The sequence below is a fragment of the Schistocerca piceifrons genome, chromosome 2, assembly GCF_021461385.2.
Source record: "Schistocerca piceifrons isolate TAMUIC-IGC-003096 chromosome 2, iqSchPice1.1, whole genome shotgun sequence".
In the NCBI taxonomy this organism is placed as follows: Eukaryota; Metazoa; Arthropoda; class Insecta; order Orthoptera; family Acrididae; genus Schistocerca; species Schistocerca piceifrons.
This window is the reverse complement of record NC_060139.1, coordinates 580,618,835-580,635,823: the sequence shown is the minus strand read 5'-3', so window position 1 is coordinate 580,635,823 and position 16,989 is coordinate 580,618,835. Positions and strand designations below refer to the sequence as shown.

At 37.5% G+C, this 16,989-nt stretch overlaps 2 protein-coding genes across 2 annotated transcripts; one reads left to right on the top strand and one right to left on the bottom strand.

Annotated features, from left to right (window-relative positions):
- Nucleotides 1-205: 205 nt before the first annotated feature.
- LOC124775030 (ruvB-like helicase 1) lies at nucleotides 206-2,519 on the bottom strand. Its single transcript, XM_047249798.1, has one exon. It carries the CDS (start codon nucleotides 2,393-2,395, stop codon nucleotides 1,025-1,027), a length of 1,371 nt encoding a protein of 456 aa, XP_047105754.1. The 5' UTR covers nucleotides 2,396-2,519; the 3' UTR covers nucleotides 206-1,024.
- Nucleotides 2,520-2,772: 253 nt separating this feature from the next.
- LOC124774977 (peptidyl-tRNA hydrolase ICT1, mitochondrial) lies at nucleotides 2,773-16,012 on the top strand. Its single transcript, XM_047249718.1, has 5 exons — nucleotides 2,773-3,037; nucleotides 3,135-3,174; nucleotides 7,546-7,688; nucleotides 14,826-14,995; nucleotides 15,745-16,012. The coding sequence occupies exons 1-5, from the start codon at nucleotides 2,885-2,887 to the stop codon at nucleotides 15,833-15,835; spliced, it is 597 nt and encodes a 198-aa protein (XP_047105674.1). The 5' UTR covers nucleotides 2,773-2,884; the 3' UTR covers nucleotides 15,836-16,012.
- The last annotated feature ends 977 nt before the right edge of the window (nucleotides 16,013-16,989 follow it).

Genomic DNA, 16,989 nt, shown 5'->3' with positions numbered 1-16,989 from the left:
TATTAGACAGCAATACAAACAGCTAATAGTTCAATTTATTTGTGCAGTCTTGAAATATACATTTGTTTTGTTTGTGAAACTAAAATGGTAACATAAAAATCAAGCAGAAGTAGTATGAATAGCAGGCCTAATGCCCGTTAGTGAATGTCTTGAAATGTTGACCACCCTCCAGATGCAGCAGCAGCAACAACAACAACAACTTGAAAAGAATAAAAACATTTTTTTTATTTTTCAAAATATTCATTAGACTTCTTGGTACACAACTTGCAGACAGAGATAATAATGTATCTTTTACATATTTGCAAAGTAAAGGGGGGGAACATATTTCAAACAATATAGGCCTACATCTGTGTTTAACAATATACTACAAAATTTTAAAGAAAGGGGACAATCCAAGTAATGGACATTTCTGGTGTGCTAATGTCATAATACAAACATAGTCCTGAAATTAATATGTTACATCAACTACTATGCTTAATTAAACAAACAGTTAAATCATCCACACATTTGCTGCTTCTCTTCCGACAAGTACTTACAGTACAGCCAAGCTACTGCAGATGATGTTAGTGACATACAGATACAACAGCAAACTGTGAGCTTGGTATTTCCTCAGTAAAGTGTTTCTAACTGAAACTAACATTTTACCACATCTAGTTTAAATACACAAGCAACATAAAAATGAACACACATTACAGCAATTACACAAATATCTGATTAGCAGTGTACTATGTGAAAATTTCCATTTGTCCACCCTCATCCAACCATTTATTGGAAATGTGGCATTGCAGCAGAACATTTACATTAGGTATATTCAACTGCAGACAGAACACAGTCCACTTCAAACCAATGTGATTGAAGCTGCAAGAGATTTCAGTCACTTTCTTCTTTATTCATTCACAAAAGATCAAATTTCATATACACAACAGCACAGCATTATAGCTACAGTACTGTCCTGACAACAGATCTTTTTGTGTATTCTTTCTCTTTCTACTTACAGCTGTGCAGTGTATGGCATTTCTAAAATCTACTGCATGTACTTTTCTTTATTTTGGCTAAGAATTCTTGCCGAAGACTTTGCATCCAGAAATAACTCAGCCACTTCCTGAACATCATCCTTTGTTAAAGTTGAGCGACCATTGACTTTTGCAGTCAGAGCTGCTGGAGTGAGGAGCTGAACAGCATATCTCAATGTAGTGCGAGTACCCACATCGCCAAGAAGAGACAACGCCTCCTCTTCAATCTGGAGTCCTTCAGTTGACGCCCTTAACTTCAATATTTGTACCATATCATCTCTTGAGTATGGAAGTGTCCTTATAATTAACAATCTATCAAGCAGATCCAATGGAATACCATGTGGTGATATAATGTCCTCTGTACCTCTAATCACACACCGACCACGATTTGTAGCAAATATAACTATAGGGGCTATTGCACTTTCAAGAGCTCTATGCAAATATGTAAAAGTTTCTATATCAAGCATATGAACTTCGTCAATAAACAACACACCTGGCACAAGTTCAGCTACACCTTGATCTATATATTTGTTGACGACTTTGTTGATTTCTTTTCTCAGTTTATCAGTAATTTCTGTTTTTTTGGGCTTCATTAGCTGCCCCATCATAGACAAAATATCTTGTCCACCTTGTGGCTTGGCGTTTGCTACATCCAAGTCATGAAGAGTAACGTCCTGGATTACCTCTTTCTTTTTGAGAACGTCACCTTTTGGCAATGGAACATATTCCTCAGCTTCTAGATCAAATTCGGTTGCGTAAGTGTCACTACGGCCCTGCCTCTTGACAGCACCGCTATTAGCTTCAATATATATTACATCGCCTGTTTCAACTTTGCCTTTCTGCAATGATTCGTATATCGAAGGGTCCAGTTTAAGCTGTTTTGTTCCTTTGGCAGTCTTAAGCCCGATTATGACATGGCTAATAGTTTTCCCGTAACCACCCAATGGGTTTTCAGTTTCAACAGGTGTAAGCTCTGTCACTTCACCTTCATATACTTCTTTCGTTTCCTTTATCCGTAATCCAATCGCTCTCCTGAAATTCTCCATTAACACTTCCGTTTTCTTAATTTCCGAACTAAACACTTCAGATCCTACCATTGGGCAGAATGGCACCTTACTTCCCAACTCTTGTGCTATAGCAAGCGCTATTGCAGTTTTTCCAGTTCCTGGCGGCCCAGCTAAAAGGCAAGCTCGCCCGGCCATTTTCTTCGACCTAATCATATCTACGACAATACCAGCAGCTTCCCGTGCCATTTCTTGGCCAACTAATCCAGCAGCCATTGGAATTGCTTCACCATTTTCATTTAACCCGAGGCCTTTAATATGACTGTGTGCGGATATGCGCTGAGTTTTTGCGGTACTTTTCACCTCTTCTATCTTCATGTTGATAATATCGTTTAAAACAAAGCGAGAAAGAAGCTAGCACATGGACACTAAACTCTCATGTTTCCATAACAACACATTCAAAACCGACACTACACTCGCATGCGATACCTGATATCGAGAGTACGCTGTTACCGGCAGTGCTACCAATGTATGAAACACTCTACATACAATATTTTGTGTGAGCGTTAGTTTTCATTATTTAAACCTGCTGTGAAATTGAAATTTATATGCCACAGCAGAAAATAATAAGAAAATTGTTGTATTTAAATAAAAAAGTCATTTGTAAGCAACAAATTACTATAGAAATGTATCACCTATAAATGTATTATCTAGAGGCGGCAAGGCAGCTGTGTCTTTAACATCCTTGACATGACTCTGCGACATAGGCAGTCGCAGTGTATACAAATTACAAATCGGAGTTGGTGTAGAGTGTGTTGTTGTTGTTGTGTTGACATGTGAAGTTGTTGGCTAAGTTTACTGTAAAGAATGTTGTCCACGTTTTGTGGCAGAAATGCCACACGCGTACTGGCGAACGGTTTACTGTTTGGAAGTATTGCAGAATTGAGTACTTACCGGAGTAAAATTGCCCTCGATACTCTATACCCCACGAGCCGGTTAACAGTAACCACTCCAAAAAAGGTTTTTCCTGCTAACATGTTTTTTTTGTAGTTATTTAATGGTGCGCAAGTTATTTGTTTACGTATTGTTCGTCTTATGTGGTTTTTCCCGTTAACAGATACCAGAGGATAATGTCTTCTCCGGATACATACCAATAGGTAATGATTTCCCCTTTTTTTTTCCTACTACAGAAAGTTCCATTAATAATGATGAAATAAATACTTCGAGATGTAAAAGTTATGCATACATCATAAGTTTATTGTATGAAGCTATAATAGTTTTCACTATGGCAGTGGCGTCCAGGAGAAGATGTTTCCTCCTCCCCCCCCCCCCCCCCCCCCCCCCGGTCTCGAAGTCTGAAGTGCACAGTTTTTATTCATTGCAGAACTGTCATACCTTTCTAGAATTCTCTGGCATATCATAATATTTTATATCGTCTAAAATATTTAGCGTTATTGGGATGACGTATCTCAAACTGACCAGCCTATTTATATAAAAAATTGGCAGTATGGACTCTTGCCTCCCCCCCCCCGATAATTTTAAGCGAACGTGCATGATTCTCACGATGCCTCGACCCCCTCCCCCTCCTTTCCTCTTCCCCCTTCCCCCCCCCCCCCCCCTCCCACCAATCTGCTGCTGGGTATCAGACCCCCTTGAATTCTTGGTTTATGTTATAATTTTGCTAATCAACAGTCCGAACGATGCGTCTGTTGTGTCTGAACGACCATTATTGGGAATTGGATGTGGTGTAGATTGTAGTTCAAACCCCTATTCTCTTTCACTTTGGAGAAGCAGACGGAGGAAAGTTGTAGTAGATTGTATCATCCTGTGTCATACACAGCACATTTGAAGACTTTGGTATGGTTATAAAGATTGCAAACAATGTGAATAATCTTTTGCCATTTTTGAATAACACAATATATTGAAGATAATTTGAAATGGCAAAATAATCTGAGTCTGTTGCTGTAGTTTGAACTGTTGGAACTAAGAGCACATTTATCAGAAAGAGCAGTACCAGTTCACGGCAAAATATATCCATGTTGAGTCCCATGGGCAGATGAAATCTTCCAGGTTGTAGAAACAGGTTAAGGAAATCTTCCACCACAGTCAGCAAATGTCGTAAAAGGCAGATCAAGGGAAAAACCAAAAAATATATGCCAATGAAAGAGTGGCTCCAAAAGAGAAATAGGGCTATAGCATAAAAGATTATCTGGCATGAGAAACAATTAAAATCATATACGGAAGCGCATGACCATAGGGAACATGTTTGCTAAAAATCTGCTGTATTGTGCTGATGTTCACTTCTAGTCAGTTGCTATGGAAGCCAAATGACACCAGTGAAGACAAGCTTGAAGACTGGCACTTGAGCATGTGTAATAGTAGTAATAGAAGCTACAGACTGGATTGGTTTCTTAATATTTCTTTAACTTGTGTATAGTGGCAGAATGTATGTGGGCCTAATGCAAGAAAAACAATCACTGGCACTCTATTTACATCATAAATGTTTACTTCAGTCTACCTTCAATTTCATTCAGTTTCATAACTATTTTTGGCAGCATCGCATTTGTAACAGTAAGTACATTCTTGCCACATTTTAAAGCATTGTTGTCTCAATCATACAAAATTTTGAAGTGAGTGTCACCTCTGTGCATGTCTTATGCTTTGGTTTCTACACACAAATACAATTTCCTTACATTGCCATTTGCAGTGAGTGAAGTAATGCTTGCTGTATCTGTGGACATGATAAGACACATGTCCCCCGGGGTCTTGCCTCAGCTTTCATCATAGAACAAGTGGATTTGAACCTGGAGTTCCTTATCTTGTGCTGTTGAGCCCTGCCAGTTCTTTTCTTACTAAGCTGTAAATATGATTCAATGGCCATTGTGGTTGTGGAATGTTGTCTGTTGCAGGGAAAGGGGATCTAGGCATAATTGCTTGGATTGCAACAGTCATGTAAGCCTCTACAAGAAAAGGTCAAGCTCAAGGTTTGCTATGGGATGATGGCTGTTGAGACAAACCACTTTTTAGCAGAGAACCACTTGGGTATCTGCCACACACTTGTTCTCTAACACTTTATTTCCCCTAATTGTTTGCAAAACACCAATGGATCCTACATCAACTACAAACACTCCTAGCCATTTGGATGGTCTTTTAGGCAGTAACCACATCTAAATAAACAAGAGATTTTGGGCAGCAAATCCACCATATGTCTTCAAAAACTAGTGTCAATAATATAAGAAAAGAACAGATCCAGTCATAACTAATGTGTTTATTGTAATTAAATGAGAGGAAAAAAATTTGAGAAACGGTCATTTTCCTGCATCAGTAAAGTACTAGAATGATTTGGAGGTTCTATTCATCGTTATGGGACTGTTTGAAAATAGAGCTGCAAGAAAAATGCTGGCAATTGGACTGCAAAAAAAGCCCTTTTCCATCACAACAATGCACCAGCACACAGCTCAGCAGTTGTGGTCACAAAATTAATGAAAATAGGATTCCAACTCGTTTCACATCCCCCTTATTCTCCAGACTTGACTCCCTCGGACTACTATTTGTTCTCCAACCTGAAGAAATGGCTGGCGGGACAAAGATTTTATTCAAACGAGGAGGTGATTGCAGCAACTAATAGCCATTTTGCAGACTTGGACAATTCCTATTATTAGGACGGGATCAACAAATTAGAACAGTGTCACATGAAATGTATAAGTCTAAAAGGAGACTATGTCGAAATATAAAAAAGGTTTACCCCAAACACGTAAGTAGTTTTTATTTTTGCACAAACTTTTCAAATGCCTCTCATATATGAAGATTATAAAAGCCAGTGGTTTTAATAATTCACAGTGTTAACAGCATCATAGCAATGTTCACCATTTCAGAGAGTGATGATGATGATGACCCCCCCCCCCCCCCCCCCGCCCAACACAGAGAGAGAGAGAGAGAGAGAGAGACACGGAGTTGTTTCCTAATTTTGGAGGCTGTCTGTATCATTCCTTTGTTCAGTGCTCCTTGTAGAAAAATTTGTAGAAACATGATCAATTCTCATTGGCACATTACATGGGATTCGACAGAATGAATAGTATCAACCGAGTCACGTAGTACAGCATTTCTGTTGTGCTGTACAGCATCGCTGTTGTGCGTGTGCATAATAAGTATGAATGCACAATGTTGAGGAAGAACGGGCATGTGCGATTATGGCCTTATGGAGTTCACAGCTTAGAGCATTGACCATCAAGGAATATTCAAAAAATAATAAGTCTCCATATCAGCGACTCTTTTGTCGCTGTTTTAAGTTGAAATGATGTGATTAAATCTCAGATCATCAGCTGATTGTTTGGTGGGTGCCACAGTGGAGGACAACTGTGTCTTGTGCAAAGAGGCAATGAAGGACACAACAGACTCGGAGCAAGTGGAGGAGGCGTGTCTGAAGACCTCATTTTTCTGCTGCCAGACATGCCTTGGCTCTAACAATGTCAGATTGTTCCTTAATGACCTGCACTTCCACACACACAAGTTGCAATTCATACGGAAACCAAATGTTTAAGATAAAGTTGCCCAACGAACCTGCAACTTGCACTTCCGAGAAATTTTATCAGCTAAACTGAATATGAGAGACTACATACTGATGTTGGATGAGGCCAGTTTTCATCTAGATGTTGTTGTAAGTACATAGAATTATGGTTACTGGGCACCAGGTAAACAACGTAATGCTCATCAGCTGCATGAGAAACCCCATCACTGTGACTGTGTAGTGTTGTGTGGTTTTGTTTGGCATCATTGATCCATATTTTTTGAAGATCTCCATGTTCATGCAGTAACAGTTAATAGTAATTGCTGTATCCAAATGTTTAATGTTGTTCTCCTTTTGAGATTGAACATTGATATACAGCTCCAACAGGAGGGACAACAGCTCATGCAACCTAATAGTGCGTGAATGTCTTGCAGCATCACTTTCCTGGTTGGTTGGTGTCTAGATTTGAAGACATTGAGCGCAATCACCAAGTGATGAGGCTGGCAACACTGTACAAGAACTAACAACTCTGATACCTCTTCATTCACAGGGCTGTTAGGTTGGATTATGTCCTTAGTGCAGTACCAGATTAATTTGACTGCCTCTGATTTCTTGTGGGTATACTTGAAGAGTCAAGTGTATGCTACACATTCTCACACAGTAGCAGAAGCCAAGAAAAGGATACTTACAGCGGTTGAGGGGATCCCATTGAACATGCTGAATCAGGTGATGGAAGTATTCGTTTGCTGCATAGAGGAAGGCACAGAACATGATGGCATCATATTGATACATTCAAAATAAAGTACAGGGCATATATAATATGTAAAGACATACACTTTTCTTTGTTTTCAGTGTGTTCCAATAAATGTGTCAGTTTGTTTTGACATTATGTCCTTTTTATGTCCTGCTATTCTGCCAGACCCTGTATTTGATTTTATATTTTCATAATGCTATACTTTTCTGCAGTTTTTACCCCTGAAAGTAAACTTATCCTTATATATTTTTTTTCCCTTTCAATCAGAGAAATTGGATATAACTTACAGCCGAAGCTCTGGACCTGGGGGACAGAATGTGAACATGGTGAATACCAAAGTAGATCTCAGATTTCATATTGAGACTGCTGACTGGATTAATGATGACATTAAAACCAGACTGTTTAAAGAGGTAAATGAAACTGAAGTATTTAATTTTCATTGACACTTCATTTGCAGGAATATCATTCTTGTACAGTAGAGTCAGTTGTGGTGTATAACCTGATTAATTAAAGGTGTCATCATATTTTAAATGGAGTAATTAAGTGAAATATAAATCACACATTTTAGTCATTAGTGTGCTTTTATTAAATATAATATCAGTTATTTCTGCTCATTAGAATTCTCATTATTTGTTTGTAATACTATCTTCTCCTGTGTTGTTTGCATTACAATGACTGCAGCTCCACTGTGGCTATCGACTTAATCATCAAACTTGTTTCTGATGTCACACGGCTACTCAGGTACTTAGATGTGTCCATGGATTTGAGTTTTTTGATGGCAATAGTGTCCTGATATTCAGAAGCAATATCATTATTTCAGTTTGTAACATGTTGATTTTGTGTCTAACCCTACTGCATAATTTGAGGAATCTGGCGTCCCCTTCCAGTATATGCATCTATGATCACATCATAACAACACAACAGTAAATTTATTTCTTAAAGTTGGGTTTCGTACAACATTGACCCCTGTACAAATTTAAGTTTTCCTGCCAGGTTAAGTAAACACCATCAGCATGTTTTACATCATTTATGAGGTATGTTAAAAAAGTAATGAGACTGGCAACACTGTACAAGGACCAACAACTCTGATGCCTTTTCATTCACAGGGCTGTTAGGTTGGATTATGTCCTTAGTGCAGTACCAGATTAAACTTGCTGCAGTTGCTACACAAGTGTTGAGAACGTCAGAAGTCCGAACTGGCAAAAGTCTGAGCAATGCTGTTACATCAGATTTTATGGAAAGTGTGTTGTAATAGATACTGTGACTTAGGAAAAGTCATAAAGGGCTTTTGGAGAATGTTCTGTATTCAAAGACCAAGTGTTCAGATAGCATGAATCCTTTTTCGCAGGCTGAGATGAAGAGGGAGATGAATTATATGTGGGAAGACCTTCAACCTCAAGGATGGATGACAGTGTGGAAAGTGTGAAGCGTCTTCTGAGGTCAGATCATCAGTTGACGGTGATGATGATCAGCAGTAACTTAAACTGGAATGTGTTTAGGATTCCATCAACTTCTAGTACAAGTTTTGGGCACACAAAAAGTGTGTATAAAGATAGTTGCAACAAATTAGCAGAAAAATAATTGAAAGACTGTGTGTCTTGAGCTTCTGGAACTACTACAGAGGGATTTGGAGTTCTTCAGTCATTTTATCACAAGTGAAGTGTCTTAGATTTTTAATGCTATCCTGAGATAGAATTCCCATGTTGGGAATAACACAATGTGAATATTCCCCATACAGAAAAAACAACTGTAAGTAAATCCAAATCAAATGAGTGTTAATTTTTTTAATTTTATTTATTTTTTGTCAGTTGGGAGCTCATCTGCAAACAATTTACACCTCTGGGACAAACCATCAATCAGACTTTTTACCAGGAAGTAGGAACAGGATGAATTGTCTGCACCCAACATTGCACACCCTTGGATGCCTTGTCATATGGCAGTCCTCAACAAAAAATTCTTGGCAATAAATAGCATTCCTATGATACTGCAGCCCTTCCCCCCACGTAATCCCCATATCACAGTACATGTGACCTTTTCCCCCAGCTCAAAAACTGCTTGAAACAGTGTCACTCTGGTATTTTGGATACCATCTGGTAGAGCATAACTGGCTAATTTGAAAGCCAGTTCTGCAGAAGCCTTCCAGAACTACAAAAAAGTGGAAACATAACCTCTGTCACTGTGTATCTGCCTGAGGGAGCTATTTTGTAAGGGACAGCATTCATGTGTGTATGTACAAATAAATAAATAAAAATAAAATCTAATTATTTCCAAAAAATTGCCTCATTATTATTCTTGCACCTCTCAAATACCAACAGCAAAATAGAGGGCATAAAGGTCTCAGGAAAAGAACATAACACATCTTTTCATGAAAGTCTCATATCATTATGGGTCATTCCATCTCAAATTAACTAAGAGTCTGAACATTGATATCTCAGATTTGGATGATTTTTTTTTTAGGTAATGTACCCACTAACACTAGTTTAAATTTGAAATTTCAGATTTTTCCGACCTTTGGCTTTTGAGTTTCAATGGTTTAAAAATAAAACAAACCTCCGTTTTTGATCAGTCGATGATTGTTTTAAAATGCTGTAGCTCAAAAACTATACAACCTAGAGAGCTCAAACTTGCACCATTGTTTTCCTCTATAAATTCCCTTCAATTTGATATGTAACATGACTATGCTACCTAAAACTGAAAATTTTAAACTATTCCAAAAAAACATTTTTTGAAATTTCCAAAATACGTACCCTCGGATTTTTTTATAAAAATTGTATGTGTTGTCCAGTCTAACTGACTACATGCATGCAAAACTTCCAGATGGGATCTCAATGGGTTCTTGTATAAAATAATATTTTATTACCGCAATACATACTAGTGAGGTGAAAAGCAGACTATTCTACGTTATTAATACTGAGGTAGGCCTATGTAATTCTAACAAACTTAAATTATTATGTTAGCCTTTTTATGCAACATTACCCTCTTACTGTTTATTAATTCATTAAATGATATTTTAATGCGAGAATAAAATATATAAAAAATAATAACCTAAGAATCTTACGATTTTGTACGACATTCACTTTTTATTATAAAAAAACGTGAGATTTTCATATAGGGTCAAGGCTCTAGTTTTGGCCACTACCTTACTAACGGCCACCGTGATGTAATGGGGAAGCTACACTGCATCCTTTCATCATATATTATAAATAGGAGGGAAAACTAAAACATCTGCAGTATGTCTTCATATCAGATTGCCTGAAACATAATGCAGTCGCTTTCTATGTATTCCAGAAAAAACTGCTAGAAATCGTAAAGCAAAACTTGCCTTTTGCACTTAAAAAGATTACTTACTTTTCTGATGGCAGTGCTGCACAATATAAAAATAACAAAAACTTCCTTAATTTGTGTTTGCATAAAACTGATTTTGAAGTTGAGGCAACATCCCATGGCAAGAGTGCATGCGATGGCCTTGGCGGAACTGTTAAGCGGCTAGCTACTAAAGCCAGCTTACAAAGGCCATATAACCAACAAATCTTAACACCCAAATCACTTTATGTATTTGCCATGGAAGACATAAAAAACATTGACTTTGAATGTTGCACAACAGAGGACTATGAACTGACCAAAGGATACCTACTTCCTCGGTTTAGTGATTCAATAGCGATTGTGGGAACATAGAAGTTTCACTCATATAAACCCTGCACAGAGAGTCAAATTACTGTCAAGCCTTATCATTTTAGTCTGGATGAGTCTCTTGAATATGTGACAACACTGAACCAAATAACACCATCACATGTGATTAATATTACTGCTGGTTTTGTGACAGTAGCATATGACGACTCTTGGTGGCTAGGATGCATTGAAGAAAAATACAATGACATGTACTGAATAATTTTTTTACACCCAAAGGGTCCAGCGCAGTCTTTTTACTATCCACAGCCAAGAGATGTATTAGATGTACCAGGAAATGCTCTTTTACAAACAGCGAGTCCAACAACAGCTACGGGAAGAACCTACACTTTAAGTGCTAAAGAAATGAAGTTGTCTTCTCTTGCTTTGGAAAAATATCTTAAAAGATCATAAAAGAACCACGTTTAAATTATGCTACACCTACCCTCACTAAACACTAAGTTGTATAAATACCATATGTGTTAACTTTGTTAATACCAATTGGTATTAGGAATACAGTTCTATCCATGCAGATATCAACAAGTTAATCTTTTTCCCCATGTGAAATTACTTATATGCCAATTTCTGATATAAGGAACTTGTTGTAAATGATTACAAATAACACTGGAAAACCAAGAAAAAGGTAATATCTGCCATATACAACTAAGGATGAAGGTGAGTGGCTTTATTCAAAATTTTAACTTGTAGCATGTATATTACCAATTAAAATGTGTTCACTTCCTTATGGTGCATAGTTAAAAGAATCATGAATATTAAATTAAAACAACACTATATCATTTAATGAATTAACAAACAATAAGAGGGTAATGTTGCATAAAAAGGCTAACATAATCATTTAAGTTTGTTAGAATTACATAGACCTACCTTAGTATTCATAGCCTACAAATAGTCTGCTTTTCACCTCACTAGTGTGTATTGCGGTAGTAAAATATTATTTTATACAAGAACCCATTGAGATCCCATCTTGAAATTTTGTATGCATGTAGTCAGTCAGACTGGACAACACATATAATTTTTATAAAGAAATCCCAGGGTACGTGTTTTGGAAATTTCGAAAAATGATTTTTTGGAATAGTTTAAAATTATCAGATTTAGGTAGCATAGTCATGTTACATATCAAATTGAAGGGAATTTTTAGAGGAAAATAATGGTGCAAGTTTGAGCTCTCTAGGTAGTATAGTTTTTGAGCTACAGCATTTTAAAACAATCATCGATTGATCAAAAACAGAGGTTTTTTTCATTTTTAAACCCTTGAAACTCAAAAACCAAAGATCAGAAAAATTTGAAATCTCAAATTTAAACTAGTGTTAGTGGGAACATTACCTGAAAAAAAATTCATCCAAATCTGAGAGGTCATGGTTCAAATCGTGTAGTACAATTGGTTGATTTGAAATGGAATGACCCTGATACAAATGTTGAACGACTACCAATCTTAAGTGATACTTTCCAAATTTCATCATATAGCACGCTATCAAAAGCCTTTTCAAAATCAGTAAAGCAAATATATAGGTCATGCTGTTGTTGAATACTTTTTTCATGAATTTTCTGCAATGAGAACTTTGTTTTAGCAGTACCACAGTCTATTTCTGCGCGTGGTCTTTCAGATGAATGTCTATAATGGTTTTGTACCCTTCTTTAAACATGATATTTCTAGGTGTTGTTATTTATATCTTTATTTTATTATTATTTATTCTTTCACCCAGACAACTATTGATGGAACATATGCAATAGAATGTCAGATAATATCAAGTTGTTGATAGAATAAGAAAAAGCATACTTCTGACTGCCGAGAAATATTCATAGAGAAGCTATGTTAGAGATCCCACATTTATAGTACTGTTTTGTGAGCCATGGTGCTATGTGGGAGTGGTAAAGAACTGTACTAGCATGTCAACCTGTTAATCAGTTAATATTTAAACAGGGTACAATAGGATGAAATCTGTGCTGTGCAGTTGAGTATGCTCTGATATGAAACTTCCTGGCACAGTAAAACTGTGTGCCAGATCAAGAATCAACCTCGGGACCTTTGCCTTTCAAGGGCAAGTGCTCCACTGACTGAGCTACTGAAACACAACTGATCACCTGTCCTCGCAGCTTTACTTCCACCAATACCTCGTCTTCTACCTTCTAATCTTCACAAGTTCTCCAACAAAACTTGCAAGATTGTAAGGATGGATCATGAGTCACACTTGGGTAGCTCAGTTGGTAGAGCACTTGCCCAGGAGAGGCAATTGAGTACGAATCTCAATCCAGCACACAGTCTTAATCAGCCAGAAAGTTTTGTATCAGTGCTAAGCCATGTCTCTACAATATCATTTCTTTCAGGAGAGCTAGTCTTGCAAGTTTTGCAGCAGTATTTCTGTGATGTTTGGAAGATACAAGGCGAGGTACTGGCAGAAGTAAAGCTGTGAGGATGGGTCGTGAGTCGTCTTTTCATAACTCAGTCGATAAAGCACTTTCATGTGAAAGGCAAAGGTCCCAAGTTTGAGTCTCGGGCCTGGCACACAGTTTTCATCTGCCGGAAAGTTTCAGGGTATGACAGGTTTACTACCAGATTTCAAAATGAAGTTGCGCATCTGTGTCAAGAACAGACATACAGTTTAAAATTTCAGTGTGAAAAGTTGTGGTGTCTCATGGTGCGACAGTCAGTTGGGATTTATTGTGAATGTTTATGGGGCACTTCGTGATAATCATCCATTATCCAAGTCATGAAACAGACACTGATTCAACTTGGAGGAATAGGAGGTGGAATATTAATGGAGTGCAGATGACGTTGTAATTGGTTAAGTAGCACTCCAACAAAAACTTCCTTGTACATAAGTAGCAGAGATATTCCTTTATAAGAATTATAGTCCAAACCATTGCCTTTCTTTTTGTTAATGCTTGACATATGCTGCTATGAAGTTCACCCTTGCCATAATTATGGCTTGCCATAATTATGGCTTTGTACAGGTATTCCATATTCTCCATTCTCATTTAAGCCTGCAGTTGTTCTGAAATGCAGAAAATAATTTTATGATGGAGTGTTTCCAGTGGTGGTCTTCTCACTCACTCACACAGCACAAATATTTTGAACTGCCTCTACTGTCAATACCCTTGTGTTAAACACAATGTAAAACTTATGTCACCAATGTTAAGACTGTTTTCCACCTGTCGTTCCATTTTTAACACTTAATACATAACCATAAGAAAATACTGGAATTTAAAATTAAAAAATGATACTTCAGAAATATGCTTATGCACTAACCTAATATTTTCTGGTAAATTTGAACTTTGATGGCTGTTTAATCATATACTTCAGTATTCCTTATGTTGTATGCTGCACGAATAGTCGTCGCACCGCTATTGTTACTGCTCAGTGTCCCCTAGATTTATCTAATATATTTTGTGCAAGAGCTCGCATTCTAATGAATAATTCCCAGGGTAGTCCATCTCCTATTTAGGCACCCAAGGATAGCTAACTGGGTACCGAAAGGTGCAGTACAGCGGTGGACTCATGGTTGTAGTCAATAACATATGGACTATAAAAGAAAAGTTTCTCCATTTGTCCATGTTTCTACAATTTCTGTTGAGTATATTCATTTTTATTGATAAAGTGCTGCCCTTTATGATATGCTACAGAATTTTGCGTGACACTAAATAAGGAAGTAAATAACACAGTGTTAACATGAGCAGTCAGATTTTTCACCGCATTTCATTATGGAAGGATTTAAAATCACAGTCTGCATGTCCAAACTGAGAGTGATAGTAAAGTATCAGTTGCTGAAAATCGTATTTTAAGGAGGCAGATGCAGAAGAGTGTGGGAAATGTTGTGCATGTATTTAAAATCATAACATCATTAAATATTTTTTTGTTTCAGCATAGAACAAAAATCAACAAGGAAGGCTACTTAGTAATTCGGTCAGACAAGACTCGGTCACAACAGTTAAATTTGGCTGATGCTATGGAAAGATTGCGATCCATGATTAGAGAATTAATTGAACCAAAGGAAGAAATTTCTGAAGAAACTTTGGAGAAACACAGGCGAAGGTAATTTTTTGGCAATATTGATTTAAAACTTTTTGCTTTCCCTTTTTTGACCTCATGCATGTGGGTGATTATCGACAACTAATAGGTAGCTGGAGTCGGCCCAAATAAATATTGCTCATCACTTCTTTCACCCAACAAAAAGTGTTGGCGGAAAGCATTGGTTTGTTTCCCATTACAAACTAAATTATTTTTAAAGGGGAATTTTACATTCCTATTCAATAGACAGTCCCAAATTAGCCTAGTGTGATATTTGTTTTATTGATATTTATTAACAGGACACTAAAACACAAAGAATAATCAGTACTCCAGCAGTGACTGAGCAGTGCTGCTGCGTGATGGTAGCAATCCGCATTAGGCCAGGGGTGTTGCTCAGCCGTTGGTGGAGTATTGGTTGTTTTTAAAATTTTTAGTGTCTCTATTAATACATATTGACAAAATGAATATTGAAATAAACTAATATTGGGCTGCTTCACCAAATGAACACGTAAAATTCTGCTTTAAAAATAATTTTGTATGTGACAGGAAAAATGCTTTCAATCAAAATCAGTCATCACATAAAATATGTGACTGACTCCAGCTACACATTGCAAAAATGAAAATGCACCTGTTGACTCTTATGAGGGACTTCCTATGTGTGTCTGAAAAGAAAATATTTTTTAAGCAAGGCAGTACTACTAATTTTCAGTAATGTGTTTTCCCCACTAGCCTGTAGTTTTTTTTTAATTGTAGTATCAATTTTATAATTTCAGGAAAGAAAAAGCCGTGCGTGAGAGACTGTTCGAAAAACGACACAGATCACAAGTGAAGCTCGATCGGCAAGCACCTGCTGTTGATTTGTAGGAGATTTTAGACTTGGCCATCTCTTTTTGTATTCAGAAATTCTCTGGTATCAGCTGGCGTCTAGCCATATTCACCCAAGTTGAGTGACAAAAACTTGGACTTTATAGTATGCTGTGAGAGGCATTTGTACCTGTAACAAAACACAATTTGTGAAATAAACTCTTAAGGAAACACTTACTAGCTGGATATACACATGGAATACTTATAAATATAATTCAAACAGTATTATGTGTACATAATCAGAGATTGTTAAGGAGGCATTACCAAACATCCTGTAGGGAAATAATCGACATAAATTTTGAATTGCGCTCAGAGTTGTTCTGAAGATCATTTTTGCAGGTGGAGGAATGTGTTTTACTGCCACATATGGGAACATGCATGATGTGGTAGGTAGGCTGCTAAGTGCTACATCGGGAGAGCTTTTCTGGAGCATGGCAGAAGGAGAGGGAGAAGCAGAGAAAAAGAAAGGATTGTGCAGATCATCTGGGGGAACAGGAGGCCTGTGTGAGGCTGGTGTGGGAGCAGGGAAGGTGTAGACACAGTGACTATTGAAGATTGAGACTAGAACTTGGGATTGGCAACTTTGTGCCCATATGAATGGCAAAGAGACTGCTTGACCAAGCAGTTGTGAAGAATACAGTGTACATGACTTTGGTGAGCCCATGCCCTCTGGATCCCACCATCAACACCAACTTTTCTGAATTGTGCACGTGGAAACTCCCCCTGCAACAGGTCTTTAGCTCCCATGACATTCCAGACCTTGTTTGTCTCTGTCCTCCACTTGCCTGCTCCCACTCCAGCCTCAGACGTGCATTTTATCCTCCCAGCTCACCTTCATAGTTCTTTCCCATTCTCTGCTTCTCCTCCTCCTCTCCCACCTCACCCCACCTCAACACAGCATCTCATGATGATGCACATAGGAGTCCACTATCTGCTTGTCAAATGTTTTTGTGAGTTACTCCATCTGATGAATGACTTTGTCGAGTAGCTAAATCTCTGATAGTTCATTTTTAAATGTGCCTGTCTGTTATTCATTGTCATCTCTATGTGGTGGGTAGCACTCTATTCTTTTAATTCATGTTGTTATTCATATTAGCTTTTAATACTGCTTGTGCAACTAAAGGCGCATTTAAAAAAAAAAGTTATATGTGCTA

What these genes read in the sequence shown, in the direction of transcription:
- LOC124775030 (XM_047249798.1), bottom strand. Translation starts at nt 2,395, where the DNA reads ATGAAGATAGAAGAGGTGAAAAGTACCGCAAAAACTCAGCGCATATCC.
- LOC124774977 (XM_047249718.1), top strand. Translation starts at nt 2,885, where the DNA reads ATGTTGTCCACGTTTTGTGGCAGAAATGCCACACGCGTACTGGCGAAC. An exon ending in AAACCAGACTGTTTAAAGAG is followed by an intron (nt 7,689 to 14,825) that starts GTAAATGAAACT and finishes TTTTTGTTTCAG; the next exon opens with CATAGAACAAAAATCAACAA. An exon ending in TTGGAGAAACACAGGCGAAG is followed by an intron (nt 14,996 to 15,744) that starts GTAATTTTTTGG and finishes TTATAATTTCAG; the next exon opens with GAAAGAAAAAGCCGTGCGTG.